Here is a 27858-nt window from a genome sequence, read left to right as displayed (position 1 = left end):
AATCCCTCAAAAATGAAGAAACACATTTTTATGTATATTGGCTAAAGGTATCGGTGCAGAATCGTGATTAGCAACAGTTTCCAACAAAAATACATGCAGGTCGACCATTGGTGATTCTTTATTCTTTGGGACTACAGCTCCATCTAGCGGCCTAAAGGCTGTCGAGGGAACTCAGCCTCTTAACCCTGATTTACTCAAAATGAAGTTTCAATTTTGTCTCAGATAAACCAAAATTTCTCAGACAAAAAAACAACAACAACAACAACAAAGATTAAGCTTGTGGCTTTTAATACATATACTGTGAGTTTATTTTAGAGCATGATTAAATGACTACATTTCCAGTTCAATCAAAGTATTCTTTTATTCTGCAAATTCATTTACAGCCTTGTAAAAGAAACGACAACTTTCGCGATATCTTAGGCTGTTGTTAATCATATTGAACATTTCCCCATACTTTAAATTAGAATTTAGATAAAAACACAAAAAGTGCTCTTGGCAAGTCCGTAGATCGTCTATCGTAGCTATGCCTCACTAAGTGGGATTTCAGAGTTTCTTCTTCTGATTACCACCCAAGGGTATTTCGATTTATTTTATTTATTTATTTATTTTTTGTTTGTTTGTTTTTCTTTTTTGAGGGCGGGGTGAGAAGTTTCACCCCACCCTTTTTGGGGGGTGGGGTGAGGCTTCTGTCATTCTAATCTGAGTTAAGTAAGCGATTATATAAATGTATCAGTTTCTGTAAAGATTTAAATGACCAGTTAATAATTTGTGATATTTTCAAATGTTTTTCAATAAATAAAGTTATTGAAAAACGTTTTGGCATTATAACTTAAAACCTAGGCCGTATCTCGAAACTTTGTAGTCAGAACTCATAATTAATTTGAATGTAATTATTTTGATTCTGAATGCCATATAATGCTGAAAGTCAAATCTTGAATTTCAAGTGTGAGACTGAAGCTCATCTTCATAAGTTTCAAAACATTTGCAAATTGATTCTTTCTAATGGCGGAAATATTCTCCCTTAAATTGGTATCACACTGAAGTGGAAAAGTTTGGCATTTTAACAAGGCGTACCACAGGGGGCGTGGCTATTCGTTTTGCCGCGCGCGGAATTCAGTCAGAGTGAGACCTCTGTCTTTTCTCTCCTGTCAGATTAAACCCGTTTGATGGGACGCTGTCGTCACCGTGTTGGGACTAGACGCTGGAGGCGTTTGGAGGATTTTAGTTCGGTTGTCATTCCCAAAAGGAGGAAGAGGGTGTGTTGGACATTACCTGGCCCGAGTCACCTGTTGGTTTCATGTCGGTCGTCGAGTTTCATTGACGTTACGACGTTAAAACACTGGCTTCACTAAGGCGTAAAACAGAAAAGGCGTTTAAGGTGAGTCTGTACTCCTGTTGGGGAAAAAAAATCATTGGAGAGAAAGCTTGTTGCGGTATAAAGAAGTTGACAAGCGTTAGCTAAACAATACCAGCAACGAACACCAGCTAGGGGCATTTCAAACAGCTGGGTTGTCTCTTACGAGAAAATACACACGTTTACACTTGAGAATAAATAAATATTTACGGGTAATTTTGTCAATAATATTTAGCTTAGTAATGTTACAGGAAGTAAAGTCTCCACTGAAAGTTTCAAGTTGTTAGCTAAGGTTCATAGATTGAGATTCAATTGACATGTTTACTAGCGTGTTGTAAGTTAAAATGTATTTATATCTCAGTCGATTAGATTAAACCCCATTATGAAATGTGTTGACTTTAAAATGTCAGTTTCTTAAATAATGTCTTTAAAAATGTCTGCCACTAAGTGACTTGTGGCCTTTATTGGATAGATTACTTAAGATAAGGCGTGGGTTAAGAGCTCTAATTCTGGGCTGATACTCCGTTGTGTTAAATAGGAAGAGGTGAAGTTATACAAAAAAAAGCAAATTAAAGAAATAGATAATATGTTGTGTTTATCCTTATAAACATTACATTGTCTCAAATGGAAACACCAGCTGACAAGAAATGGTTGGTTAAACCAGCTTAGATTAATTTGACATTAATCTCAGCCACACCTGTCTTTTTTTGCAAACATTCTCTTTATGATAACCCAACACAATCCATTATTCATATGGAGAAACAATCGCATATAATAAAACGTAAATGCAATAATACTCTTTGAATGATACCAATACCATGTTTGTAGATTTCAAACAGTAGATGGTTTTAGTATTTTTAAAGAGGAAATTCTGGCTAATCGATGTTTTATTTACTTTTAAACCTGTACAAAAAAGTGATTCCAAGTCCCAGAAAAACATTCAACTAATTATTTACATATTTTTTTTTTTTTTAGTATTGAACTTTCAACAATCAAACTCAGAAAGACACTGGAATTGGCAAATATTCTGCTCAAAACTAAAATTGTTCATGGTCAGTAAATGCATCGACTGACAGCATGTTTTATTTACTTTTTTTCCCAAGTTTAATAAAAATAAACTAAGGACTTTTTGACAAGTATGTAAGAACAGTGTTTCATCCTTAATTCCTTTACTTGTTGTTTGATTCGAAAACAATTGCTGCAGATCTGCTGAGTGTAACATATCTGTTACAAGAATATTAGATATATTATGTATTAGTTATTTTAGTTTGCTGTATAGACTTATACAGATATAGAATAAATAGAACTAAATCTGGTAGTGGTTGACAAATGATATGGTTGTTGTGCAGAATATTGTCAATTTTTTGCTCTTCTGCTCTTTATTAAGACAAGTATATTAAGACACTTCATGATAGACTACTTCATGATTAGTCTATCATGAAGTAGACTAATGAAGCTACTTCATTAGTCAGGCTATCTGCTCAAGTAGTCAGCCTGCAGCTGGGAAGTTAACAGCTTGTAGCTAACTTTTCAGAACAGTTACCTTAACATGAGCGAAAGGTGAGTGGTAAATTATCCATTGAAAGATTAAGTACTTTCAATGTATTTAGGATAAGCCTGAATATAAAATTGATGGATATGTTGTATGTTTTGTTTCCAGGATGCCAAAAAGATCCTGACACGTGGCCCCAACATGAGCGTCACATCATGGTTCCTGGTCAGCAGCTCGGGTACACGCCACCGGCTGCCCCGGGAAATGATCTTTGTTGGCCGAGAAGAATGTGAGCTGATGTTGCAGGTGAGTCAAAATGCTGCTATGAAGTAAAGTTCAGCTGACAATCGTTCAATATGTAAACCAAGGTTAAGAAATGTTCTGAGTCCTCCTTAATAATGTCTGACTCTAAGCTCCCCTAGGCTCCCATTTGAAATGCAGCTATGTCATTCCTCTGTGTTGTTTCTTTTCCACACTTACTTGTGGTCTTTGCATGATAATTTCCTTCTCAATCTGTATTTAGAGCAGTAAAAGAGGAATGCACTTTCTAAGCCAGTTTGTACAATTATTTGGTGTGTTGAGCACAGAAATGCCCTGCTAAACCACAAACGTTTCTTAGATTTAAATGTTACGCTGATCCACGTTTAGTCAGTGGTGCAAGCAGAAACGCCCCCACAGCTTCTTACAGTCTACACCAATGCATGCCTTTTCTATTTCTCATTTGAAACTGACCTGCTGCAACCAGTTTGTGGCCCAAATAGTTTAAAATCTATTGTTTTTTGTGGCTTTTCTGAAAGATGAGATTCCTGTTTTGCATGAAAAACAAAAATTCCCCTTATGTGAAGTTGTTTTAAATAGCATTATTTAGGGCCGGGCTGTTTGATTTCTATCTGTCTGGGCATTCCTTTCTAACAATAATCCTGACATCTACTTTGTTTCCACTTCAGTAATGTTTTTATTATTTGTCAAAGTTCAGACTTTCTCATTCTGATAATGGGAGCAAAGTGAAGCTTTGAGCCATTGATTTAAGACTGTATTTTTCTTGTTATCCCTCACAGGTAAACTAATCAAGAGTGCAAAGCAGCTGATAAACCCATCGGAGTGAGCAGGGCAGTGTTTACAAGCCAGCTAAAAACTTTAAGACTCTAACAGAAGCATCTGAATAGTTGTTCTCTGTGAGTCCAACATTATTCACAACAAAACTGCCAACGGTCCATTTGAGGACAGTGCTAATTTGGCAAATTAATTTGACAATCAGTCACAGTTTTTCCTTTTTCTTTGACAGAGAGGCCCAGGATGCTAATGAGCAGAAAAGACTGAGTCAGATCAGTAATGTGCTAGGTCTGTGTAAAATAAAGGGAGGCAGGTCTTTGCTCTGTTGTTATCTGTAAAACTAGTTTGATACATGAAGAGGATCAACTTTAGATTTACTTTAGTTTTGCCACAAATTCTCAGTTTGCTTGTCCTTACATGGGCCATGCTAACACTTGGATATACTTTGATCTACACCATTCCATTGTATTTCTGGCTCTATGTGTTCACCTGTTTCTTTGCATCCTAGTTGAACTTTGCTGATGCTCTGTCAAAATTTGGTCTTGAACAGGATTTTTTTATCTGTCCCTGAGTCCATACAGGAACCTAATTTAATAACATTTTTATTTATTAAATTTATATTAATGCACTGCTGATTGTCAGTAGGTGTACCATTCAGTATTGCTTTTAATCTCTTTTCCTTTTGAAGTTCCTAAATTATTAATTCAGCTACACATTTCTCAGTTTTTCTCAATGCTTGGGCCACTATTTAAGTTGTACTTTGTTTCTTACTTTTCTCTTGCAGTCTCGCAGCGTGGACAAACAGCATGCTGTGATCAACTATGACCAAAACCGAGACGAGCACATGGTGAAGGACCTTGGCAGCTTGAATGGGGTGAGTTACTCCATCCTGAGCACCACAGACGGCTGTTAGAAAAGTGAAAACCAGCAAATTGGCATGTCCTGGAGCCAGGGCATCATTGTTTGTTACTCTGTGTCCTTCTCCCGTTACCGCTATGCTGCCACTACACTGCACCATTATCCCACTCAAATCCAGAGTTGGTCATTGGGAGAAACTGGTCATTGTTGTCACTGAGTGTTTCGTGTGATCTCAGTAACTGCAGACGAAATGAATTACAGTAGAACAGTGTGGAGACCTGTAACTGAAATCCACTAACATGCATTTAGTCACAGAACAAAATCTGCTCTTTGTGGGCCGTGTTTTACTTGTTCCTCCAGATTTTGGGATCTGATCAGAAACACTAGAATCCTTTTCTTCCATGCTTACTTGAGACAGAAAACCAAGAGAGATCAGTCAGTTGTGTCTTTATTTTCATCTCACCAGTATGGAATTGTAGAGAGGGTTGCTGTTGTGTAATATAATCCCATCTTATAGTGGATTAATTCTAGTGAGAAAAAAACACTTTCAGGACTAGATTGCATGGAACAAGCGGGCAGTTCATCTGAGTTATCACATATTCATTATAAAAATGATGTGTGTATATGATATATATTTTCATAAGTCTTTAACTTTTTCACAACCACTTGCTACTTTTTTATTTGGATTTTATGCAGCTGACCAACACAAAGTTGTTTGGTTTTTAACATGTTTTCCAAATAAAAATGATAAGTGTGGTGTTGCCTTTGTGTCAGTCATTTATACGGAAGCGTGAGCGCCTCATTGAGCAAGTGGAGCAACTGCTTTACCAGTCTTAAAAATGATCATTTTTTTGATTCTGATCACCACCCGTTGATGGACAATATTAAGTCTGTTAATAATTATCTGACTTTTTAAGCTACTACATCAAAACAAGTAAGCTATCTTTTGCATAGTTTTAGTCCCACCCTCTTTCACCATCTGAACTGGTCCAGTCCAGTTCATAACATGCACCACAGTCTGATTTGGAAATACCCAGTCAGACAGCCATGGGGTGAAAAAGTAAACGAATCTGAGCCTGAATTAGTTTTTTAAGTGTTGTAACAACATAGCTGCATTTATGCAGCAGAAAATGTGCATGCACTTGCTCCATTCAGGTTAGGGCTGGACCTACGATACTGTAGCAACATGAGAACACATGCAGGTGTTATGCAGTCTGTGTGTGTTGCAACGAAGCCTGTAAACAGTATCCAGTGACTGTTTTCTGGTTAATACCAACAATAAACCTTTAAATAAGCTTACTAAGTCAACATAAATCCAAGATAACATATTCTGACAAAAAGGCAAAAATCTTTTTATCAAAAGCATCTTATGAACGACTTTTCATTTCACCCCATCTCTGCCGATCATCACCTCAGTATGATGCTTCCATTATGTTTTATTGTGAGGATAAAACCTGATGCGTTAATGATGCGTTAGTTTTCTTCCACACTCAGTGTTTCTACTTGTAGCCCACATAAGTGGATTCTATTTAGATGACTTTCTTGTGGAACTTGTTAGCATTGGGTTTTATATTGTGGGTATCTGAGTTAAGGGAGCTGAACACATAGACTAAACATTTATCAGATTTGCATTTGTGTAAAGGTTTTTTACACAAATGCAGCCAGAAATGAGTTTTTCTTCCAATAAAATTGTCTTAAAGTTTTAAGAAACTGAACTGTGAAAAAATTTCTAAATATTTTTGTGAGTCACTATAAAATGCATTGATTTTTGTCTTGCAGACGTTTGTGAATGACTTGAGGATCCCGGACCAGACTTACATCACCCTGAAGTTGTCCGACGTTATTCGCTTCGGTTATGATATCCTTTTTCATTAATTTCATTCACAGGTGGCTCACATTCTGCTGCTGTTGGGTTAATCCTGACTGAGTGTGCCTTATAATTGTTATAGGGTTTCCTCTGTAGTTACTATGAGTTTAATGTTTTTTTCCTTCTTCCTATGGATTAATTCTCTGGGGGGGGATTAATGCAGTACATTCAAAACTTTTTGATTATGGCCAAAAGTTGAAGCACCCTTTGACACTCAGGATACTCATTAGTGGGTAAATTTAGTAAAGATAATGGAAAGAGAAGATGGATTTAAATGTGTTTGTTCAGAACACAGTATGTGTTCTCAGTGAGCAAACTAGAATGAACTAGTCAGAACTAATTCAGTCAAGGTATTTTCATTCTTTTAATGATCTAATCTATAGCAATCCGTTGTGATCAATATGTTCATATTGTCTTTTTTATTTTTAATTTATCAAAAGTTCCAACTGTTTTTCTATAAATCACTGGCTGGCTGCCATTGGGCAGAATCTTCTGCTCTTGGGATATCAAGCTAAATTTAGGCAGCAAGTTTGGAGTTAGTTGGTTGTATCTGCTTCTCTAGATTATAAACTGTTGCATTGGTAAAAAAATTTGAGTACTTTAACTTGCTCTGCACATGTCCATGTGTATATCTTGGAGAAGAGTCAACACAAGGTCCCAGAGGAAGCTCTGAAAGTAAGAAATACTGACATCCTGTCTCTTGTCTGTCTTTGAGTGGTCTACTGAAAATGCTCAATGTATTCACTTGGTTCTACGTGTTTAAATTAAGCTAGTTCCTGTTGGATATCCTTCCTTATATTTAAGAGCAGTTCACATCTGTGCTGATTGTTAGCCAGACGTTTCTCATATCCTGCCTGCCTGTTGTCTGTTTTTGCAGCATGAGAAGTACACCAGCCAGCTGCAGCTCAGCATAAAAGCTCTGGAAGCCAAGTCAAAGGAAAAACAGAAACTTGAGAGCTCGGAGAAGAACAAGGATGCTGTTTCTAATGTCAAACTGCAGGAAAAGTCTGAGCGTAAGGCTCAGTCACTCACAGGTAAACAATAACAGCAGATATATGCTTGTGGGAAAGCAGTTTGCCTAAACCAAACCCATGTGCTATTGAGTAGAACAGTTCTACCTTAAGTGGATTTGGATGTCCTGTTCTAACACAAGGAAAGAGGAAGGCTTAGTGAGCCTCCATGTGACGGTCAGCTTTGGTTAGAGATCCCCTGATAGAGCAGTGGAGGCTTTTTTTATTAAGAGCTTCCCTGGTGTGAGATTAGGATGGCATGTTAAGAGAGAGGCTGAAGCGACAATCCTGTGGTGTCTGCAAAAGAATTGATCTTGACATCCCCAGCCTGACAGGATGAGTGAGTTTGGAGTTAAGCACAAGCGTCCTCATCTCTCTCAGACATGCCTGGCTGCTAACTAGAGTTGGGGTGCCAGCAGAGATGACTGGTTCTTGTTGTTGTGGAAGATCTGGAGGTGAAAGCCTATATTTGAACTCTCTCACGTTCTGCTCTTAGATTTACTCGTTTATTCCTGTTTTACAGTGTTGAGATAAGGGGAACAGTGAGACAACTGTCTGCTCAGTGGAAGCACTTTGTGAATGAGACTCATTCACACTGACTCAACTATTGCAGCTGTGGTTTATTTAGCTGTACGCCCTTTGAATGTGGTGGGAAAAACTTCCACTTATGCTTAAAATAGCTTTTTTTTTCTACTGGAGCCTCATGCTCTTCTAGAAACAAGTCATTTCAAACTCTGAACTTTTTCACCATTAAGTTTGTTGGTTCACATACAGTTACAGACTGCAGTCAGCTGTTTATTTTGCTGTTGTGAACCAGCTCTCAAAAGACGAATAACCAAACTAGCCTTCACCTGTCTTTCTGTGTGTACTGACACATTAAGATAAGGATGCTATTTCAAAGCTCGCCTGAGAAGCTAAAGCTAAAGTTGCAGTAGCAACATAGCTTCTACTTTTGTTGATAGACAGTGTGTTTGTGTGGGAGCATGTGTAGAAAGGCCTCTTTAGCATGAAACCTGCTTTTCATATCTCTGTTGACTTTTATGCAAACTCATTCTCTTCAAATGAAGTTACCCTACACTTTTTTTCCTAGTGTGAATTGAATGTGTTAATCTGGCTTTCTCCGCTACTGAAAGAGCTATTGTATTTTTTCTTCAGCGTGTTGGTACTCCTTTTTTGCTTGCAGGATGTGGAGGGGATCCAAACCTCCAGCTGCTTCAGGGCAGGACGCTCCAGCTGTACAGTGTTTGTGGTTCAGTCAGGCCTACTTTACCATAAAAATGGTTTGGGGCAGTTTAGTGTTTAAGAGAAAGAGCATGAGATATCCTGAGCGTACTCTGATGCAATAAACTTTAATTTTAGAAAACCATCTATTTAGGAGTAGCTGAGTTTGCTCTTTGAAAAATTATGTTATTTGTATGTTGTTTTTTCAGGTCTAGAAAGCACAGAGAACACAGAGTATTGAAAATTTCTTTTCAGACTTTATTCTATCTTAAAGTATGCAACCATCCTTCTGACAATCCATCCATCTTTCTGTCCATCTTTCTGCACATCCATCCATTTATTTGTCTGGCCATCTGTTTGTCCATCTGTCCATGCCTCCCTCTATCAATCTATCCATCGTCCATATTTTTGTCCATCTTCCATCTGCCCTTTTGTCCATCCCTCCCTTTTTCCATCCATCATTTTGTGTATCCATCTGTCCAATCAACTCTTTGTCCATCTATACTTCTGTCCATCAATATTTTATTCAGTCATTAATAGGTCCAGCCATCCGTTCCATCACTTGTCTATCTGTTGATCCATCTAACCTTTTAAGTACATTTGTCTTTCCTTCGTCCCTTTCTTCGTTCTGATTTTTGTACCTTCCTTATTGAAAGTAGAAATAGTTTTACAAAGAATACATAGGAATGTTTTGGATTAATACATTTTAAAAAGAGGTTTGAAAGGGACTGAGAACTCTGGAAACTTGAGTCTGGAAAAGTATGGAATTTTGACATAAAAGCGTCTCATGTTTATGTTTAAAGATGTGCTTTATACATTTATTTTCTTCTTTCCTAAATAATTTTCTTTAACAATCTCATCATAACTCAGCAGAGGGCACTTTGCTGTGCTTGTGCATGTTTTCTTGAGCTAAAACAAAAGAACTGAGTAAGAGGAAAGGAATTGGTAACATGCCCCTGTTCTTCTCTTGTCACTGTGTTTACATCTTATTGCATGTATCTAAGGCAACAGTGGTAAAGTGTTTCTAATGCCTGTGTTTGTGGAGCCATATTAAACCTCTAAACAGCCTGTTTGGTCCTATCTATCATGCCAAAAAAGCAGCTCTTAGATTATCTGATTAATCCATTATGGGCATGCTGGAATGTGAGTGGAAGTGTGCCAGGTTACATGGCAACACCAAAGCAGGAAAACTCTTCTTTGTACTGCAATAATAAGTTTAAACTGCATGGATTCGAGTGTCTGTGTCTACAAGGTGGCTTGATTTATTATGTTTTTATGTTCTGTATTTTTTTTTCTTTTCATGGAAGATTAGGATTAACTACGCTGTCATCTCATGAGATGGATTAGATTAGGTGGTCTGCATGATACCACTGGTACAGCAGTTTAACCACTTTAAGTCATGGGAATGTGTAACAAAACTAAGTGCTGCAAGAAGTGTAGTGCTGCAATTCTTATAGTTTCTCAATACAGATTTTAGTTTCTCTCATAATAAAAAAAATAAAGAACAAATTTCTTTTGTTCTCCTGTGCTGGTTTCTATGCCTGATTACATACTCGGGCATATGTACTGAGTCTGAGTATACATGATTTTTCTTCCAGCTCCTACAGATTCTCCAATATCTAAGCCCACTCCTCTATATGGCCAACCTTCCTGGTGGGGGGAAGATGAGGAACAAGCCAACACAAAGCAGAACAGAGGTGGAAAAATGCCAGAAGATGAGGCTTCAGGTCAGAGAATGCATTCTATGTTTGTACAGTGAACATAGAACTGATCTGTATAGTAGATATCTGAAGGTTTTGGGTCAGAAATAAAGTGTTGCTTTATACTAAATAAACTGCTTGGAATTGTGGTCCAAAACTTAAGGTTGGTTTAATGGCACTGTCTTCTACAAGTTTTTGATACATTTTATCCAGATATGGATGTTTCATGGTACATAATGGCTTCTGATTTACCATGCTTCTTAGTTCAGACCTATTAAGAATATTAGAGACTGATTTCACATTTAGAACATGACCAGTCTCAGCAGTTCCTTCAGTGCTGCTGTTGTCCTCTCTGTAGCCTCCTTAACCAGTTTATTCCTGGCCTTTTTTTTTTTTTTACCAATTTTTGGGAGAAATGTCCATTGTTTCTGCAATTATGAATGACTGTTTACATATGATTCCGTCCAACTGTTTATATATTTAACATTTATTTCTCCTATTTGGTGAAATCTAACTAGGAAAGTTTAACTTTGTAGGTAATGGCAGCTTTTTTATTTTTAACATTGTGTTGGATAAAAACCTTGTACTTCCAAAAAGTAACTTTTCAGGGTGTGCTTTAATGTCCATTAATTGTTTGGTCATAGTGATGACTTTTTTACATGCATTGAGCAGATATTTAACAATCTATGGTGAGATATGATTTAATAAAGTTAATTCTCACAAGAAAACTAAAATGAAAAAAAGACTTACGATTTGGAAACAGTTGAATTGTAAAAGATAAATTTGTCATTAAAAGTAGTTTTTAAAAGAATTGTGCTGCTGTTGTTTTACATCTCAATAACCTTATATTTTAACAGTTTAATTAACTCTGTTTTTTTTTTTATTTTAATATCCACTGCATATACTGTGTTCTCACAGATATGAGTTGGTGCCATGTGATGCTCAGTGCTTGTCACTGAGAGGTGGATGCTTTTAAGCCTCGGGCATGTTGCTGGCTGATAGTTAGGAGGTGTTTGCCATGGCGATGGGCACTGACTGCCTGCTCGCCTCGTGATGGATTATGACCCTTTAAGCTGGTGAAGGGGGGAAAGGGTCATTGTTCCCCTCGTGTTGCCCAGAGTGAGGCGGATTAGTACCGCTCAGCTAACCTGCTGTGGACTCTGAGCTCCTGAAGTGATATTTGGCAGTGTCTAACCAGGAACTAAGACCAGCTGATTGATTTTGTTTTCTCATATTAACAGCTGGATCATTTGGTATTTGGTTCATTGATTAACAGTTACAAGGTAATTTAAATGTTTGGTTTAGGTAGGACTGGACAATAAATGAATAACAATACATATTGAGATAGACACGTAATCAATATCAAAAGGTAACACATCTGATAGAATGTTCAATAATTTCACTGAACTCCGATTTGGAATCATATGGCATTCTGGGAGATGTAAGCAAAGAAAAGGCTCTAGCTATTCAAACTCTCACTGCCAGCTAAGTAAGGTTGGTGGCATCAACTCAGTCACTCTTTGGTTACCTAGCAATAACCTGGTGAGTAACTTACACAGCAGCAGTTTCAGGTTTTGCCATTGTGCCTCACAACTGCTTTAAAATAAGAACAGCATGGAGTGAAAACTGTGGATAAAACAGAAAAAGTCACACCATCAGTATGGGAGTACTTATGATATTTAAAACAAAAAACAGTCAATAATTATTGATATCGACTAATATGAAACGCTTATGTTGTGATATGTTTTTCAGCCATACATATATTCAGGTTGAATTGTTATTTTAGGAATGCATCCACACTCATTCCAAATAAAAAGGTTAAATTTAACTTTTATTTCTATTCTCTTTAAAGTTTTTTCCTCTCAGTTTGTCCAAGTAACATAGACAGATTTATCACTTTGTCTTTTTATCCCTTTTTTGCAACAGAGCCTGCTAAAGATGACCCAAGACATGAGGTGAACCGTTCTCAGTCAGACACTCAGGCCAAGGCCATGTTCTCCTTCCGTCGAGAGCCCAGCTACTTTGAGATCCCAACAAAGGAATTCCTGGAGAAACCTGCAAAAAGCCCAGACTCACAGGTTCACGAGGTGCCGACAAAGGATACCTCAGATCCCACACAGTTTGTCCCCTCCATGCCCACGCCTCCGGTGGTCCAGAGCCATGCCTCTTTCACCATTGAGTTTGATGAATGCAGTCCAGGTAAACTGAAGATCAAAGACCATGTGACCAAGTTTGCCCTTCGCCAGCAGCGTAAGCAAACCTCCCCCGAGGCCCCTTCCACTCCTACAGAGGTGATGTCAGCAGAGAGCAAAGTAGCTGATTGGCTGGTCCAAAGCAATGCAAGCATGATGAGGAGAAAGTCAAAGGGTGAAAATATGTACACCACAAATAGTCACTCATCAGATCCAAAAATAAGGGATGGTACGTCCTCTATAAACTTCTGTTAAATTTGATATTGAATGATAATTGTCTTGCTTAAGCATTTCTGTCTGTCCACAGCAAACTGCTATGAGAACGAATCTCCTGGTGAATCTGAGCCAGTCAACGCAAATGAGCCCCTACAATCCGAATCCCAATATGTGTTGCACAGTTCACCTAAAACCTCAATGACTTCTCCAGGGTCAGAGGAACCTCTGTCTTCCTCTCCACCAGAATCCCAGTCTCTTCCCATTCATGGCAAAGCAGAAGCAAAACAAGCCTTCGTCATCGAGTTCTTTGACGATAACTCAAGAAAGAAGCGCTCTCAGTCTTTCACACATACCGCCGGCCCACCTGAGCCCTCAAACCTCCGGATCCAGCAGGAGCAAAAGAGCTCAAGCCCAAATACAGAGAGAAATGTCTCATCTTCTTCCTTCACCACTCCGCCAACCCAGCGTTTCACTATTCCACTGAAAGGCTCAGATTCTTCAGGGTTTCAAAGAGCTGGCTCTCTACGACGGGAAAAGACAGACGAAAGGATCAGTACCAGCTTTTCCTCTCGCTCTTCTTCTGTTTCTGTAAGACCCTTTAGCAGCGTCGGTCGGAGGTCCAAGCTTGCGAAGGAGTTTAATGCTGAATTACTCAAGCAGAAAGAAAAATCTCCTTCTAAAGCAGCTCAAGGAGTTGTTTCACTGTCTGAACAGAGCCAGGTGAGCCCCTCTCCATCTGAAGGACATCTCCACCCACAGACGTCCTCCCCTATTCACCCACCTGCTCCCTTAAGAACCTCTGTCATGCCTGCTCAAAATGTGGAAGTCAGAAGCCCCAGAAATGAGGAGGACGACAGTCTGAGTGATGCTGGAACTTACACTATTGAAGCAGATGTTCAAGATAAGGAGCTGGAAGAGGCACGCAGCAAGATTGGCCAGGCAAGTTTCTCCATCGTACTTATTTTCCATGGCACAGAAAAGTTCTTCATAGCTAAAGTTCACCACATGTTGCTTGAATTGAAGTATCCTCTCTTTATTCTTCACCAGCATCTTATGTGAGCTTGAAATGTTTGCAACTTCATCTTCATCCTTGCAATGCTTTGTTCCTGACAGGTGTTTGGTGTTGTTGAGAGCCCAGAGCAAATGAGCCAGGCTGAAGCAGAAGCATCCTCTGCATTTAGGCCTGTTACTGATCAGGGCAGGGAGGAGTATAGGCAGAATAGCTGTGGTGAGGGTATTCCAGCTCCAGAGCAGGGACATAGTCTGGTAAAGGTAACTTCATCTGCTTTGGCTTTAATTGGGATTGAAAACATTTGATTCATTAAATCTTATCAATATTTTCAATAGAGATGCACTGGAACAGATTTTATAAAATATAAAAAAATATTCAGCTTCTTGTTATTTTCTGAACTTTTCCAATAGTGCAGCCTCTGTAAACATGGCATTACAATCATGTAAATTGCTGTTTTCCTGGTAGAAGAATATTTGTCTAAACACCTTTCTGGTACTGAATATGGCTAATATTAAGTTTTCAGCTCTGTCACAGCTGATGTAAGGAATAATGTTGTTGGGACAACCTCCCAGCAGTTGGATATGGCTCTTTTCTTGATTTAAAGAAATAGGTCAGATTTTAGATCCTTAAGAGAAAGTGTAAAACGGTTTAATTTCAGTCACCACCTGATTTCTCAGTGCATCTCTATGTCCAAGAAATTAATTTACAATGAGGTCTTGATTTGGCTTCTTGATCCATACTCTCTTATAGGTGTTTCTCTTCTGTTTCCTTTTATTGTCTTTGCTTGAGGCTCTGGGTACTCTGGTTCTGTTTTGGTTTTTCTCGTTTTAACCAAATTTTTACTTATTTTGTAGCTGTTGTGACACATATCTAACACATTAATTCTCCTGGTGTGTTTTATTGTAACTGCGGATATTGTAATATTTAAACATATTGGATAAGTTGTGTGTTTTTACACAGGTTCAGCCAGCAGGTGCCATGGTACAAGGGGCTCCTAAGTGGATGTCTCGCTGGGCCAGCTTGGCAGACAGCTACACAGAATCTGGACCTTCATCTGGCCTCTTTGACATGTTGACCCAGATGGAGCCATCAGGAGGGGGTAAGCCACCTGAAGAGAAATTAGTCTATTTGAAATGACAATGAGGCACACAGATGAATATGAACGATATTTAATATTTGTGTTCGCTACAGCCCGGGGTACAATCATTCAGAAGAACACAGTCAGTCAACATCAGGACCATTCGGATGCAGATAGTCCAAAGTCTAGACGCATTCTTCCACCTGTACCGCACAGAGACAAGAGTGACATTCCGACTCCCAGCATCCATGTTCATTACAACCCCAGCACAACATTCGATTTAGAGGAAACTACCTCAACAACCCCAACGCCTGATGACAATGTTCATAGGTTAAGTGTACAGGATGACGTGGAGCCTGACAGCCTTAGTGATGCCAGCAAATCAGATGATGGATCCATTGTAGAGCAGAGTAGGAGGCAGCTGTTTGATGCAGAAGACAAGCAAAATGAAGACAAACTTAGGGTTCCTTTTAAGTCCACATCTTTTTATATTGGGTCAGAGGAAGAGTCCAGTTCGCAGCGAGGAGGCTTTAAAATTAGCACTCCTAAGGCTGAGAGGAAGTCTGTTTCTAGAATCATCTCATCAGCCACTCTAACTAAGCAGAAAGGCATTCAGAACTCTAACATGAAGCACATTGCTTCTGCTCCCACATTGGACCAGAGGACAGAGAGTCCAGAAGGTAAAGAAGTTGCAGGTCCACCTTTGATCAGACAGGAGAGCTTCACCAAGGAGAGGCCCAGTAATCCCAGACTGCCAAACATTTCTAGTCTGCCAGTTCAGAGAGAGCTGGGTGCCGGGTTATTCCAGGGGAGCGGGAGTCAGGACACTCATACTTACCTCAAACAGACGGAGGATGTTCTGGCTGTTCTGGAGGCCAAACTCCAAACAGGACCACCAGTGACTACTCCGTCACCCATAATGGACTCTCTGTCGGGAGACTCTGATGTGGATACTTCCAGCACTGTCAGCCAGCACAGCAATAAAATCAAAACACACACATTTATTAAAAAAGCATCATCTGGTAACCTTCATAGAGACAAGATTACTAATCCTAATCAAGAGACAAATAATCATACTGAAAAGCAACGCTCTTATGGTTTAAATGGTGGAAACAAGCCGGAACCCATCAGGAGGCATGTTGGACTGAGTGTGGGCAAACGCGGCTCAACAGACCTGAGCGATGATCCTCCCAGCTTACCTTACTCCGACCAGGAAAGCAGCAACAACCAAACCCACTACAAATACACGGTGCCTCTTCAGAAGGAGGATGGCAAGTCCTCCAAAGTGTCTCAGGTGTTAAGCCGTGCCAACAGCTTGTCGGCCCCAAGACCCACCAGGGCCTCCATGCTCCGACGAGCTCGCCTGGGAGAGTCCTCTGACAACGAAGGTACAGAAACTGAGAGATTAGCGCAAGAGTCCTCCACAAAGCAACCTCAGGATGCCAAGAAGCTCTCTAGACTGGATATGCTGGCCATGCCTCGTAGGCGTGCGGGTTCATTCAATGCACCCAGTGACTCAGAAGCTTCTTCCGCCCCCCAGTGGACAAGCAGGAACACAAACTTTTCCACCCGCAGCACAGATCAGAGCGGCAGCTCCAGTCAACGGATCTCTACTCCCGGACCAAAACCTACAGAAAGGCCACAGAAGCCAGCACTCAACAAAACCCCGGTTACTCGCACACGCTCGAGCAGTGCCAAATATACCAGCAGCACAGCAAGTAAGTAGACTACAGTCATATACGGTCGTGTTAAACAGGAGAATTTTGTCTCTACTCAAAGCAGAGTAAATTTATCGTTTTTCTATATTCATATGTAAATTAAATGTTATATTTATATAACCTAATCTAAATATTACTAACTGATCCGCTTTTGGATGAAAAATATTTCATAAAAAATGTGCAGCAACCTTATATATTCATTTGTTATTTATGCTAGTGAAAAGGCATCTCTGATGAGAACTGTTTTGGGCATTTTACTAACATCTAAAACACTAACTGCAAAGTATTAATTAAACATTCATTTCTTATCTGCTCTGGGTTATTATATAGTGTTACTTAAAATTAATGCATACAGTTGTTCAAGCATTTCAGCCATGTTGCCATTCTTGTTCTGAACTATATTAAATTAAAGGTTTCTTGGGATATGTAAGAGTTTTCACTAATGGGTTTTCAGCAACTGTGGAAGTTTTTGGTTAAGCACAATTTGGGCACCTTAGAAAGTCACTAAATTAGTAGATGTGGAGATGAAGACTTCCGCAGCATCTTTTCTGTCTCTTGCTCTGGGAAATATTTTGGTGACTCGTCTCTGAAAGACATGGTGGTGTGTTTTCCAAAGGTATTCCTTCATTGCACTCTCGTTTCTCTCCTTTTCCCCACTTCTCTGTCCTTGTTTTGGATAACTCTAACCAACTCACAACGGCAAGGCTCTAGGAGGCGACACAAGGGCTCTGACTATACCTCTACCTCAGATGAAGAGTATGAATCAAACTGGAGCAATCTTAAACACAAACGCTCCCAACCTTCCTCAGCTTCTCATGGTCCACGCAGTCAGCCTCGACCCCAACCAGTGATTGCCCAGTACCCGAAACCCCGCAGCAGAAACTCCGAGGAGGAGAGCCATGAAGGAGAAGCTTTCCATAATTGGACCAATCACAGTGCTGAGATTGCTCGGTAGGAAATATAGCAAACCCAAAACTTGCAACTTTAAACCAAACAGAAATGCTTTTTTTAATTCTTTAAAACTACACTTATGCATGATAAAGCTGGAGAAAAATGCAGAAATTCACACATTGACCGATATTTTCTTTTTCAAAATGTAATTAAACTGTAGGCATATTTTGTAAATCTGTAGCTGACCAATATTATAGAGACCGACATAAATGTACCTGGATATTGAACTATACTCTGGTTTGATATGAAACACCTACATTTACATGAACTATTTGGCCTTGGCAGCAGAGCAGTTTTCAGTTTACCTTTACGGTAAAATAAATATCTCCATACTTTTATTATGGAGCCAAAGATATTTAAATTGAGCTGTATAACAACAGATTGTCCTACACTTTCACAAAATGGGTTGAGAACATTAAAGAAAACAGTATAATTGCTTTGGCGGCTGTGCAGATAACAGCTTCATCTCAGACATCTTATCTTTTCCACTGACTATAAGGTCAATTTTCCTTCAAAAACACTATGAACTTCTCCCCACTTATTTTATGACATGACTACTCTGATTTTTTTCCCTGTATTTCTAAATGTAAGGTTGAGTCAAGACTTGGCCAAAGACTTGGCTATTTTAGCCAGAGAGATCCATGATGTAGCAGGAGAAGGTGAAGCACAAACACCTGAAGCGGAGAGCAATAAACAGGTACAACACATGTGCAGCACACTGACTTTAAACTTTTTTGCGTTATAAACTGCACTAGCTGTTGTCCAGTTTTTAATATGATGCAGTGAAAAATGTTTTTATGTGTGTTATGGTTTAATCTGTAGTTTACAAATGTGAAGATTCAAACATCATTGCTTTCATAACTCTTTGAAGTCTTTCCCTAATTTGAATAACTTTACATATCTATAAATTAAACTTTTTAAGTGTGGAGATTTTTTTTTACCTCTTTTTATTTGTTTTTTTTTTTTTTTTCCATTTTTCCTGACTATTTCATACACATATGAGGCAATTTTAAAGCAAGGGGGAGAAAATAAATGAATATGGTCTAATAAAATCTCAGTAATGCAACGATCGGGTTGAGCAGCCAGTAAAATTATCTAGTTTTCTTTGAGATCTGACCAGCATATTACATTTTTTTTTAAATGATCAGATTCATGTGTAACATTTTTGTTTAGGTTGTTTTCAGTATCAATAAACATGCCATTTAGTGATCAATTTATAGACAAAGAAAAGTTGGAAAAGTGGATTGATCGGCACATCCGTAACAACTGGTGTAGTTGCATAACTGAACTGAATCACTGCTTCTCAATGGGCCTCGGGTTTAGTCTATTGATTTGTCTTACCAGTGAAACTTGCTTACAAACTTTTATTGCTCTCCATAAGGTCCCTTGTGTCTCAGAACCTGAGGTAAGCCACCAACAAAGTTCTGCACCAAACAGAGACTCTGACCGGGGATCAGGCGCCCTTGAGCAGAGCTCCAGACAATCTGCTCAAAACAGAAAAGAGGTTTGACATAATGATGAGCTGCCTTTCATCTTGGGCTTTTTAAGCCTTTTGCTCTGAGTGACTGTATCTTTCCTTCTCTGTAGGTCAGTGTGGATAGCTTGACGTTGAATCCTGTGTATCAAGTCACAGCAGCCATTAGAGAAAACACAGAGCAACTCGCTGAGAAGATCAAGTAAGATCTGAAGAAAAGACTCTCTGCATTCTTAATCTGACTTGAACTTAATGTTTGCATTGAATATAGAATCTTGCGTAATTAAAATGAGGTACTTGGCCTACATGGCTCTTGGATAAGAGAGAAATGAATGAAACCATCTTCCTGACAGCAAATTTGAAAACTCTGCTTACTTATTGGGCATGAAAGCCTTTTTAATTTTAGATCCTCACGGATGTATACAAGTGACTCTTTTTTGCATGGTAGAACAATATACAACTATCAATTAATAATACGATGCACAGTTAATTAAATACTTGCTTTTATCTGCTCTTCTATTTCTCTCTTAGCTGCATGTTTTTCAGCCATCAGCAAATTTCTGGGACTAATTCTGCTTTTAAACATAGACCATGAATCTTTTAATTGTGTGAAGTCATAGCTTATCCACAATCTTAATGGTAGCCACTTTTATCCTTATTTGATGTGGTAGGGGTTATCGTCATTTGGGAACTCCCAGTTGTGACTCAAGTTTCTACGATTTATCTGTTGCTCTGTGGTGAAGTATGAGAATTTAAAGGAGTTCTGTCTTCATTATTTTTTTCCATCATTTTTTTGCAACACACCAATACCACTAGCAGTGAAACATGCCCTTAGCATGATGCTACCACCACAGTTCTATGCCAGTTGACACAATTATCTTAGGTTTGAAAACTTCTCCTCGGTGCCTCAAGTACTATTTTTGGCCAAATGGCTCAACATTTGTTTCTTCTAACCATAAGATTTTTCTCTGGAGGGGATTTAGCAGCAGCAGATTTCTTCCAAAGTTGAAGGTGTTGAGTTTGGAGCAGAGGCTGGCAATGAATATTTTCCATAACATGTCATAATTTAAATGTAATATCTAGCACACTATAGTTTATTTCTGAGCCTGTAACACAATACAGATTTTGCCAATACTATTTTGGTCACATAAATTCAGAATAACCCTAAACAGCAGCTTTTTGACCGTTGCTCTTTATCATCATATTTAGGGTTCTGTTCCAGGACAGATTGGATATCTCTGAGGACATTGAGGCTCGAATTGATTCTGACACTGACATTACTGTTGGCAGAATTTCCAACAAGGTTAGTATTATTATTATTATTATTTTTTTTTCATTTCCAGTTTTGCTAATTTTTGTTGGTTCAAAGTGTTCGCTTCAGCTTAGTAAGATGTCTGTTTTTCAGGAAATGGTGTCTATTTTGAAAGAACTTAGGAGGGTTCAGGTCCAACTTGAGGGTGCGTGTCTAAATCTCGTTTCTTAAATCTTAAGAAATTTTAGTACAAATATTTAATTTTTTTTTCTTTTTTCTTATTTCAGTTATTAACGCAGTCATGGACCCCAGTGGAACATGTGAAGCTACCAAGACACCCCCCGCTACTGATGCCGCCTCCTCTTCTTCCACTGAAGTTCAGCCATCCAGAACTTCGTCCTCACGGGACTGGAGGACGGTCCACTCCGTCTCCAAACGCGGCGGGGGGCCGAGGCCCAGTGAGAGCGTCAGGAGGGCTGCTGTGACCCCAGATGACCTGCGACAGGGATATTTAGTCTGAAGTCTGCTGACTACAGAAACGTTGATCACGTTGATCAACTTCTGCTGCATCTGGTCAGGAGCAGCTGTGTGCAAGTGAAACCTGACTGAGAGGAAGTGAGAGTGGATTTATAAAGTTGTGGTGAGCTCACAATGTTTTGAAGTGTAGTTTTTAGGAGGATCCACATGAGGTGGTGATTTAAGGAAGTACCTTGACATTTCAATAAATCTCACCTCGTATTGTTATACTTAATTCTGTGTTACAGATTGTTCTCTATATTTGCCAATAAAGTACCTTAATATACATATGATTTTAAAAACATATAACTATGTAGTTTAATTGAGAATTGGCCTGAGTACAATCATTTCAGGGAAATCTATGCATTTATATTTAGCTGCAAATCATATTTTTTTAATTAAACTTTCAAATATTATTGTATTGGTGTCGTCAGAGCTGCATTACATTTCTTTTTTTATGTATTTTTTCCCAGTGTTTCTTTTTGTGCCACATTCCTTTCCTTAGACTACATTTGTTTAGGATTATAAAAGCTATTTATAAGTTGTGTTATTTGAATGACACTGCAGGAATTTTGGAGAGACTTCGCAGCCTCCTGTGCCAGACTGTTGAATGTTGTTTTACACAGCTGCTTAAAGACAACCAGGTGTGTTTTTTCTTTGGTCGTCTTCTCTTTATTCGGGAGCTTAAAGCTATTTCTTGCAACCGAGGGTGGAAATCCATCAGGAATGTGCAATCTGAATGGGAGGAGGAGCTAACTCCACTACAGTTAAACCACCTCGCTGAACAAAGCAAGTGGTGATTATAGAAGCAGCCTGTTTTTTAAACATTCCTGCTTTAGGAAAAAAGGCAGCAGTTAAAACTTATGATTGTTTTTCTCTCAAAAACTGATTTGGCCAAAGATTATTATCAAAAAAACTGTAATTTCTTGTTTGTCTAAATCAAATCGTCTGTCCACCCCTATCTATTTAGTTCACCATTGAGCAATTTTAGCATTCATGTTGAAAAATTTCTACATAACTATAAGCCATGATTAAGCTGAGTGTTTAGATGTCTGAACATATCTGTACGTCCCACAAATCACCTCTCAATCTTGCCATTTTGCACCAATGTAGAATGTTTTCCCTCATTCATTATTTTACACATTTTAAGGAAAATGTATGTTTTCCTCAATGCACTATGTGTCACTGACTGTAACTGGGAAGAAACTAAAGTGCTGTACAGCTGTGTGGGCTCATATTTCATGCAGCCAGTAGAAGAGTTGTTTACAAATTCAAACAAAAAAAGCATTTACTGTTGGGTTTTTGTTTCTGAATCATCTGCTGCTTCCTCTTTATGGAGAAGAGTCTATGTCTTGTTCTCGTGCCCCTTGCCCTCAAGTGTTTCAGAGAAAATGAATCTTGTGTCAAATTGAGTTTCTTTTTCCCATCCTAGATAATTTGGTTGTAATTTACTGGTACTTTTTGATGTGTTATTCTTTGTATAAGTTATTTAATGATTTTTTTGTTATTTCAAATAAATTTAATCACCAAATCTTTCTGGCATTTTTTTCCTTTTGTGTATTTAATTTTTTTTTTTCCTGAGCCAAACAAACGTATGAAAAGCTGAAAGGAAAGTAAAAACAGGAAGTGTGCTCGGTTATATTAAACAGCAGAGATATTTAGTTCAGCTGTGGCTGCGAGCTGAAGGGGAAGAAAGAAGTGAGAAAAACAAGCTGGGTCTGTTAACCAGTGAGTTTGTTCTTTAGCGTTACCGTAGGCAACATTTTTAGGTTAAACACTGAGTTTAAAGCTAGAAAAACCCAGTACTTTTTTTTTTTTGAAGAACCCAGCGACTCAAAGGAAAGATGACCTCAGAATACAGAAGCCTTCATGACAACTATGTTTCAAACAAAGGCGTAGGTTGGCTCAAATGATGTATTTTTCTCTGTGAGATCATTGTTTTCTTTACTAAAAAATCTTTCTGCTAATCTTGTCAGAGGAGGACCAGCTGTGTGACATTGGCTGTGATTTTGGGCTGTCTGACTGTTCTCGGTGTTATTCTTGCCATCGCTGTGCTGGAGAGACCAACACCTAAAAACCATGACACTCTTCCTGAGGACACTGGTGGGCTGAACCTCACTGACCAGTGCAGGTAATAATCCTATACTATTGGAACAGGTTTTTATGAATGTATTCCACTTCATGTGGAACAAAAAGTGGAGGATAATTGTGAAATGGAAGAAAAGTGATTTTCAAATTTTGACAAGTTTAGGTCTGAAAAGTATGGCATGCATTTATATTAAGCCTTCCTGAGTCAATATTTTGTGGAAAAAGTTTCAAGATCTAGACACTAGAAAAGCGTTTCATTTTTCTTTCCACATTGATCAAATTGGCTGTGTCATCCTGACAAATGAACTTGCTTCGATTCAAACCAATCCGTGGTGGCTAATGTTGAAGGACTCTAACCAACTTCCCTGTCCCTGGTGAAGAAAAAATATTTCCACAGCATGATTCAGCCACTGCCAGGATTCACTGTGGGAATTATGTTTTCAGTGATGTGTAGTGTTTAGCGTGTAAGTCAAAAGTTTAATTTTGACTTCATCTGATCAGAGGACCTTCAACATGTTCATTTAAAACTTTAAATGAGACCAATCTTTAGTTTTCTTATTGCCTATCCTGCATGTGTGTAGACAGTGGATTGGTGAACTGATAATGGTTTTCCTGCCAGAAGATTTTCCCATCTGGGCTGTTGATCTCTGCAACTTTCTCACATGATACTACCAGCACCATGCTTTACCGATTGGATGGTGCATTCATGGTGATATGCGGTGTGAGTTTTCAACAATGGATCTCTTTTTGCCATTGTTGAAAATTTTTCTTCACAATGAAGAATTTTTTTTACTGCAATAACATAAAAGGTATTTGTAAAGCACCTTAGGCCTTAAGAAAGCTGCCAACATGACAACATTTTATGAGTAGTGAGAAGGACTTTTAGTGAGCCTAAGAGTGTCTTAAACAAATATGGCCACATCATTCAGATATTGAAGACACTTTTTTTCACTTTCCAATTATGCAGTGCTTTGTGTCTGTTTATCACAAAGAAAAAGCTCAACTGTTACAAATATTTTATATGGGATTATAATTATTTTTATTAATATGAAGTCTGCTTTACCCTGCAGCATGACCCTTGTGGAAAGTATTCCTCTATATCTAAAATATGAAAGCAATGCAACTTTTGGGATCCCTCTGGAGCAAGCCTGGAAAGACCTTATCTCCCAAGCATCTCACAGCGTGAATGTAGTCTCATTCTACTGGACGTTAACAGGGGAGGACATCAACGTCAACTCCTCCACTGATATTCCTGTGAGTTCCTAACTCAGAAATTGCTTACATTTGTCAAAAATGTCTGAGTCTTTGTTGAATGTTTTGTGGAAAACAGGGAAAGGACATCCTTCAAGCGCTTGGGGAACTTCCCTCCAGGAACATATCTGTGCGCGTGGTGAGCAGTGTTCCCACAGTCAAAACAAACTCCACAGATCTAAAGATCCTAAAACAGAAAGGTCTGATAGTAACTCTTTTCTTTTAAATTCTCACAGTAATTGCTGATTATATTTTGGCAAACTGTTTTGATGACTTTTGTCTGCAGGAGTTCAGGTGAGAAGAGTAGAGTTTGGTCGCCTGACGGCAGGCGTCCTCCACACCAAGTTCTGGATTGTTGACATGAAGCATGTGTTCATTGGAAGTGCCAATATGGACTGGAGGGCTCTGACCCAGGTAAAACTACACATGCCAATAATTCTCAAGTTTACATTCTTCCTATTTAAATTGCTTTCAAAATAAATTCCTACTTTGACTGCAGGTAAAGGAACTGGGAGTGGTGGTCTATAATTGTTCCAGGCTTGCGATGGACCTTCATAAGATCTTCCAGTCCTATTGGGTAATGGGGAAACCCAACAGCTCCCTGCCACAACCTTGGCCTGCAAATTATTCCACTAACATCAACAAACAGCACCCTCTGCTGGTAAAAGAGGGTAACATCTCCAGCAGCCTTTACATTGCTGTGAGTGGCTTTTCTTTCTTTTCTTTTTTTTCCCCGAGTTGTGAATTTTCAGTAACAATGGGTTGTACAACACTGTGGTTCTGTTTGGTTTCAACCACTAAAATCAAAGAGCGGGTCGGGTGAATCTGATGTTATTTTGATTTTGTGTACTATCCCAGGGTTCTCCTCCAACTTTTTGTCCTCCATCAAGGACTCAGGACCTGGAGGCGATACTGTCCTCCATCTCAGAGGCTGACAAATTTGTTGATGTTGCTGTCATGGAGTATTTCCCCACCACTCGATTTGAAAAGCCTCACAAGTAATCCCAAAATCTTGTTTTAACATTAAAAATGTTCTGGTTTTGTTTGAGTTCCTCACTGTGGTGTCCTTCCAGATACTGGCCTTTCATTGATGATGCCATTAAGATGGCTGTGTTTGAAAGGAAAGTGAAGATCAGGATGTTGATCAGCTGTGGCCGTGATTCTGATCCAGCCATGTTGCCCTTTCTTCAGTCTTTGGCTTCAATGGATTACCCTCTCCATCACATCAGCATCCAAATAGTGAGACAATATGGAGACAATGTGTCTGTTTTATACATGTGTGATTGTACTGTAGAATTGTACTTTCCCCTAATACATTTCTTTAGTTGTTGCTTCCCCTCTGCCCCTTACGCTTCAGATAATCAAAGATATTTTAACACCAGTGTTTTTCAAATTATTACAGTCAGAGGCATTGTCAACCCACAACAACATATAAAGTTCTGCAGGCCTCACTTGCTTCAGTTAAATTCTTAGATAATGATTCAGCAATGAAAAAGAAACTGTGCAAAATGGCATCCCTGCTAGAATTTCAAAGCCAAAACCAAAGCTGAGCAAAAACAATACAATTTCCAACACACAACCAAATCTGACAAGACAGAAGTGGAACTTTTTTGAAGCTGTTTTCTGATTTACCTGGTGTAAAACTGAAAGCATTTTCAAAACCAAGACACCATACCAATGTGGTGGTGGTGGTAGTGTGTTTTTTTTGGGTTATATGATGGTTTTGGAAAGGCCTAGTAAAAACAAAAGATTTTAATAAAATCAACATGCTGTGGCCTGGGCTTGAACATGTTGTTCATGCTGTAAAGTCCTCCAATGTGGCTGAATTAAAGTAATTCTGCAAAATAGACAGAGAGAGAAATTTCCTTGGCGATGCCAGTTATGAGGTTTATGGGGCAATTACATTTTCACATAGGGGCAGTTTGGTTTGGGTAGATTTTTTACCTGAATAAATGAAATCATTGTTTAAAATAGCATTTTGTATTTTCTAGGGAGCAGATACTTTTTCACAATGCTGGAAAGTTCTCCTAAAAGCCATCTGTTTTTATTGTTGTTGTTTCAGAAACTGTACATCGTCCCCGTGGGAAATCAGTCTGATATTCCATACACCAGAGTCAATCATAATAAATACATGGTGACTGATAAAGTTGCATACGTAGGTGAGTTAATATTAATGTCAATCGAGGAGTTTAAAGTAATAAGTGGGGGCTTTTTACATATAAATGGTGTTAATAATTGACCGGATAACACTGTTTTCCAACACAGGTACCTCCAACTGGGTGGGTGACTACTTTCTGACCACAGCTGGAGTGAGTCTGGTCATTTCCCAGAACACTCCTCACTCTCCAGTGAACAATAAGACCCTGTACCACCAGCTGAAGGACGTATTCAACAGAGACTGGCACTCAGAATTCGCTGTCCACCTCAGGGATCTGGGACACAATCCAGACTGTGCTCTATCACCGAGATGACTGATGCTTTTATCAAACAACTACAAATAATTTATTTTGCTTTTAATGCAACATTTCCATCGTAACTGTTGCTTTGCATTGTTTTATTTTCGGTATCAGCATTTTATATAATTTTACTAAGTTTCTCTGATGCTTTAGTTAAAGGTTCTATTAGTTCCTTATTGATTTCTATGCATCTTTACCTGCATTCCTTTTTTACTTCTCAATATATGGAAATAATATATCACATTCAGTCTAGTTCAGCTGCTAGATTTTAAGTTATTAGTTAGCTGTTTGTGTCATAAACATAGATGGAGCTTTATCATAGCCTTTAGATCTCATTACTGTGTGATTGCTGTTAACATTTGCAAAAAATCAAACGATAGTGCCAGAATTTAAGCCTGAGCTAAAGTAGGTTTGAGAAGACAATTTCATAGACGCAGCTACAGCTATGAAAATGTCTTTGTAGCTTTTGCTTAGCACAACATAAGATTTTACGTTATTTTTCATAGTTACCGTTAAACAGAAATTATAGAGAAACATAACACAATAATTTAAAGGTTGAAAATATGCACATTGTGATAACTTTTGTTTTGTTAAAAGAAAAAAATCTATTCCTGCAGAACACAAACATATATTGTAGCCAAGACTGACTCATCTGTATCTACTGTAAAATCTTTTTAAATATTTTTCTCAGTATTGCTGTATGATTTATTGATTTTCTCAACATAGAAACTATGAAATGATTCCCTGACAGCATCTCTTGTATGGATAGATACTGGATAGATATAAATGACATCCGGCACCTCGTTCCCGACTCTATTGGGTTTGTAATAGAGCCATAAAGGCCATAAACCTGAATGTTAGTCTCATTGTATGACAATAATAAGTAAAAAACCACGGTTTTGTATGTATAATTATGGTATTAGCACTTTTTTTTTTAACAAATGTAAAATGGTGCAATTTTTACATTCAAATTCATTTTCTTTAATACAAAATACAAGGGATCTCAGATTATTGTTGCTTTTTCTTGACACATTTTCTGGTCATGAACATTTCCAGAGTCCTAAAGGACTTAAAACCCAAAACTGAAGTATCTTGGGTG

The 27858-nt window shown here is 38.5% G+C and overlaps 2 protein-coding genes across 7 annotated transcripts; both read left to right on the top strand.

The window, feature by feature from the left end:
* Nucleotides 1-1153: 1153 nt before the first annotated feature.
* cep170ba (centrosomal protein 170Ba) lies at nucleotides 1154-22499 on the top strand. 6 transcript variants are annotated; one of them, XM_028000557.1, is made up of 19 exons: nucleotides 1154-1378; nucleotides 3015-3152; nucleotides 4684-4773; nucleotides 6537-6615; nucleotides 7241-7299; nucleotides 7502-7658; nucleotides 10454-10582; nucleotides 12482-12976; nucleotides 13055-13902; nucleotides 14077-14235; nucleotides 14936-15074; nucleotides 15167-16771; nucleotides 17476-17722; nucleotides 18314-18419; nucleotides 19104-19226; nucleotides 19310-19398; nucleotides 20406-20499; nucleotides 20602-20653; nucleotides 20736-22499. In XM_028000557.1, the coding sequence occupies exons 2-19, from the start codon at nucleotides 3048-3050 to the stop codon at nucleotides 20966-20968; spliced, it is 4809 nt and encodes a 1602-aa protein (XP_027856358.1). In that variant the 5' UTR covers nucleotides 1154-1378; nucleotides 3015-3047; the 3' UTR covers nucleotides 20969-22499. The 6 variants fall into 6 exon arrangements, with proteins under 6 accessions (XP_027856358.1, XP_027856357.1, XP_027856359.1 ...); XM_028000556.1 differs by having other exon boundaries at nucleotides 13055-13917; nucleotides 14077-14229; XM_028000558.1 differs by having other exon boundaries at nucleotides 13055-13917; nucleotides 17581-17722.
* A 100-nt stretch (nucleotides 22500-22599) lies between these two features.
* pld4 (phospholipase D family member 4) lies at nucleotides 22600-27765 on the top strand. The gene is made up of 10 exons (XM_028000561.1): nucleotides 22600-22859; nucleotides 22941-23095; nucleotides 24123-24306; nucleotides 24383-24503; nucleotides 24590-24717; nucleotides 24803-25003; nucleotides 25162-25301; nucleotides 25377-25542; nucleotides 26366-26462; nucleotides 26569-27765. The coding sequence occupies exons 1-10, from the start codon at nucleotides 22809-22811 to the stop codon at nucleotides 26772-26774; spliced, it is 1449 nt and encodes a 482-aa protein (XP_027856362.1). The 5' UTR covers nucleotides 22600-22808; the 3' UTR covers nucleotides 26775-27765.
* The last annotated feature ends 93 nt before the right edge of the window (nucleotides 27766-27858 follow it).

The sequence above is a fragment of the Xiphophorus couchianus genome, chromosome 19, assembly GCF_001444195.1.
Source record: "Xiphophorus couchianus chromosome 19, X_couchianus-1.0, whole genome shotgun sequence".
Taxonomy (NCBI): domain Eukaryota; kingdom Metazoa; phylum Chordata; class Actinopteri; order Cyprinodontiformes; family Poeciliidae; genus Xiphophorus; species Xiphophorus couchianus.
This window is presented reverse-complemented; position numbering and strand designations above follow the sequence as displayed.

Coding starts and splice junctions, on each gene's coding strand:
- pld4 (XM_028000561.1), top strand. CDS start 22,809: ATGACCTCAGAATACAGAAGCCTTCATGACAACTATGTTTCAAACAAA. Junction 22,860..22,940: donor ACTATGTTTCAAACAAAGGC/GTAGGTTGGCTC, acceptor TAATCTTGTCAG/AGGAGGACCAGCTGTGTGAC. Junction 26,463..26,568: donor TGATAAAGTTGCATACGTAG/GTGAGTTAATAT, acceptor TTTCCAACACAG/GTACCTCCAACTGGGTGGGT.
- cep170ba (XM_028000555.1), top strand. CDS start 3,048: ATGAGCGTCACATCATGGTTCCTGGTCAGCAGCTCGGGTACACGCCAC. Junction 12,977..13,054: donor AGATCCAAAAATAAGGGATG/GTACGTCCTCTA, acceptor GTCTGTCCACAG/CAAACTGCTATGAGAACGAA. Junction 19,399..20,405: donor CAACTCGCTGAGAAGATCAA/GTAAGATCTGAA, acceptor CATCATATTTAG/GGTTCTGTTCCAGGACAGAT.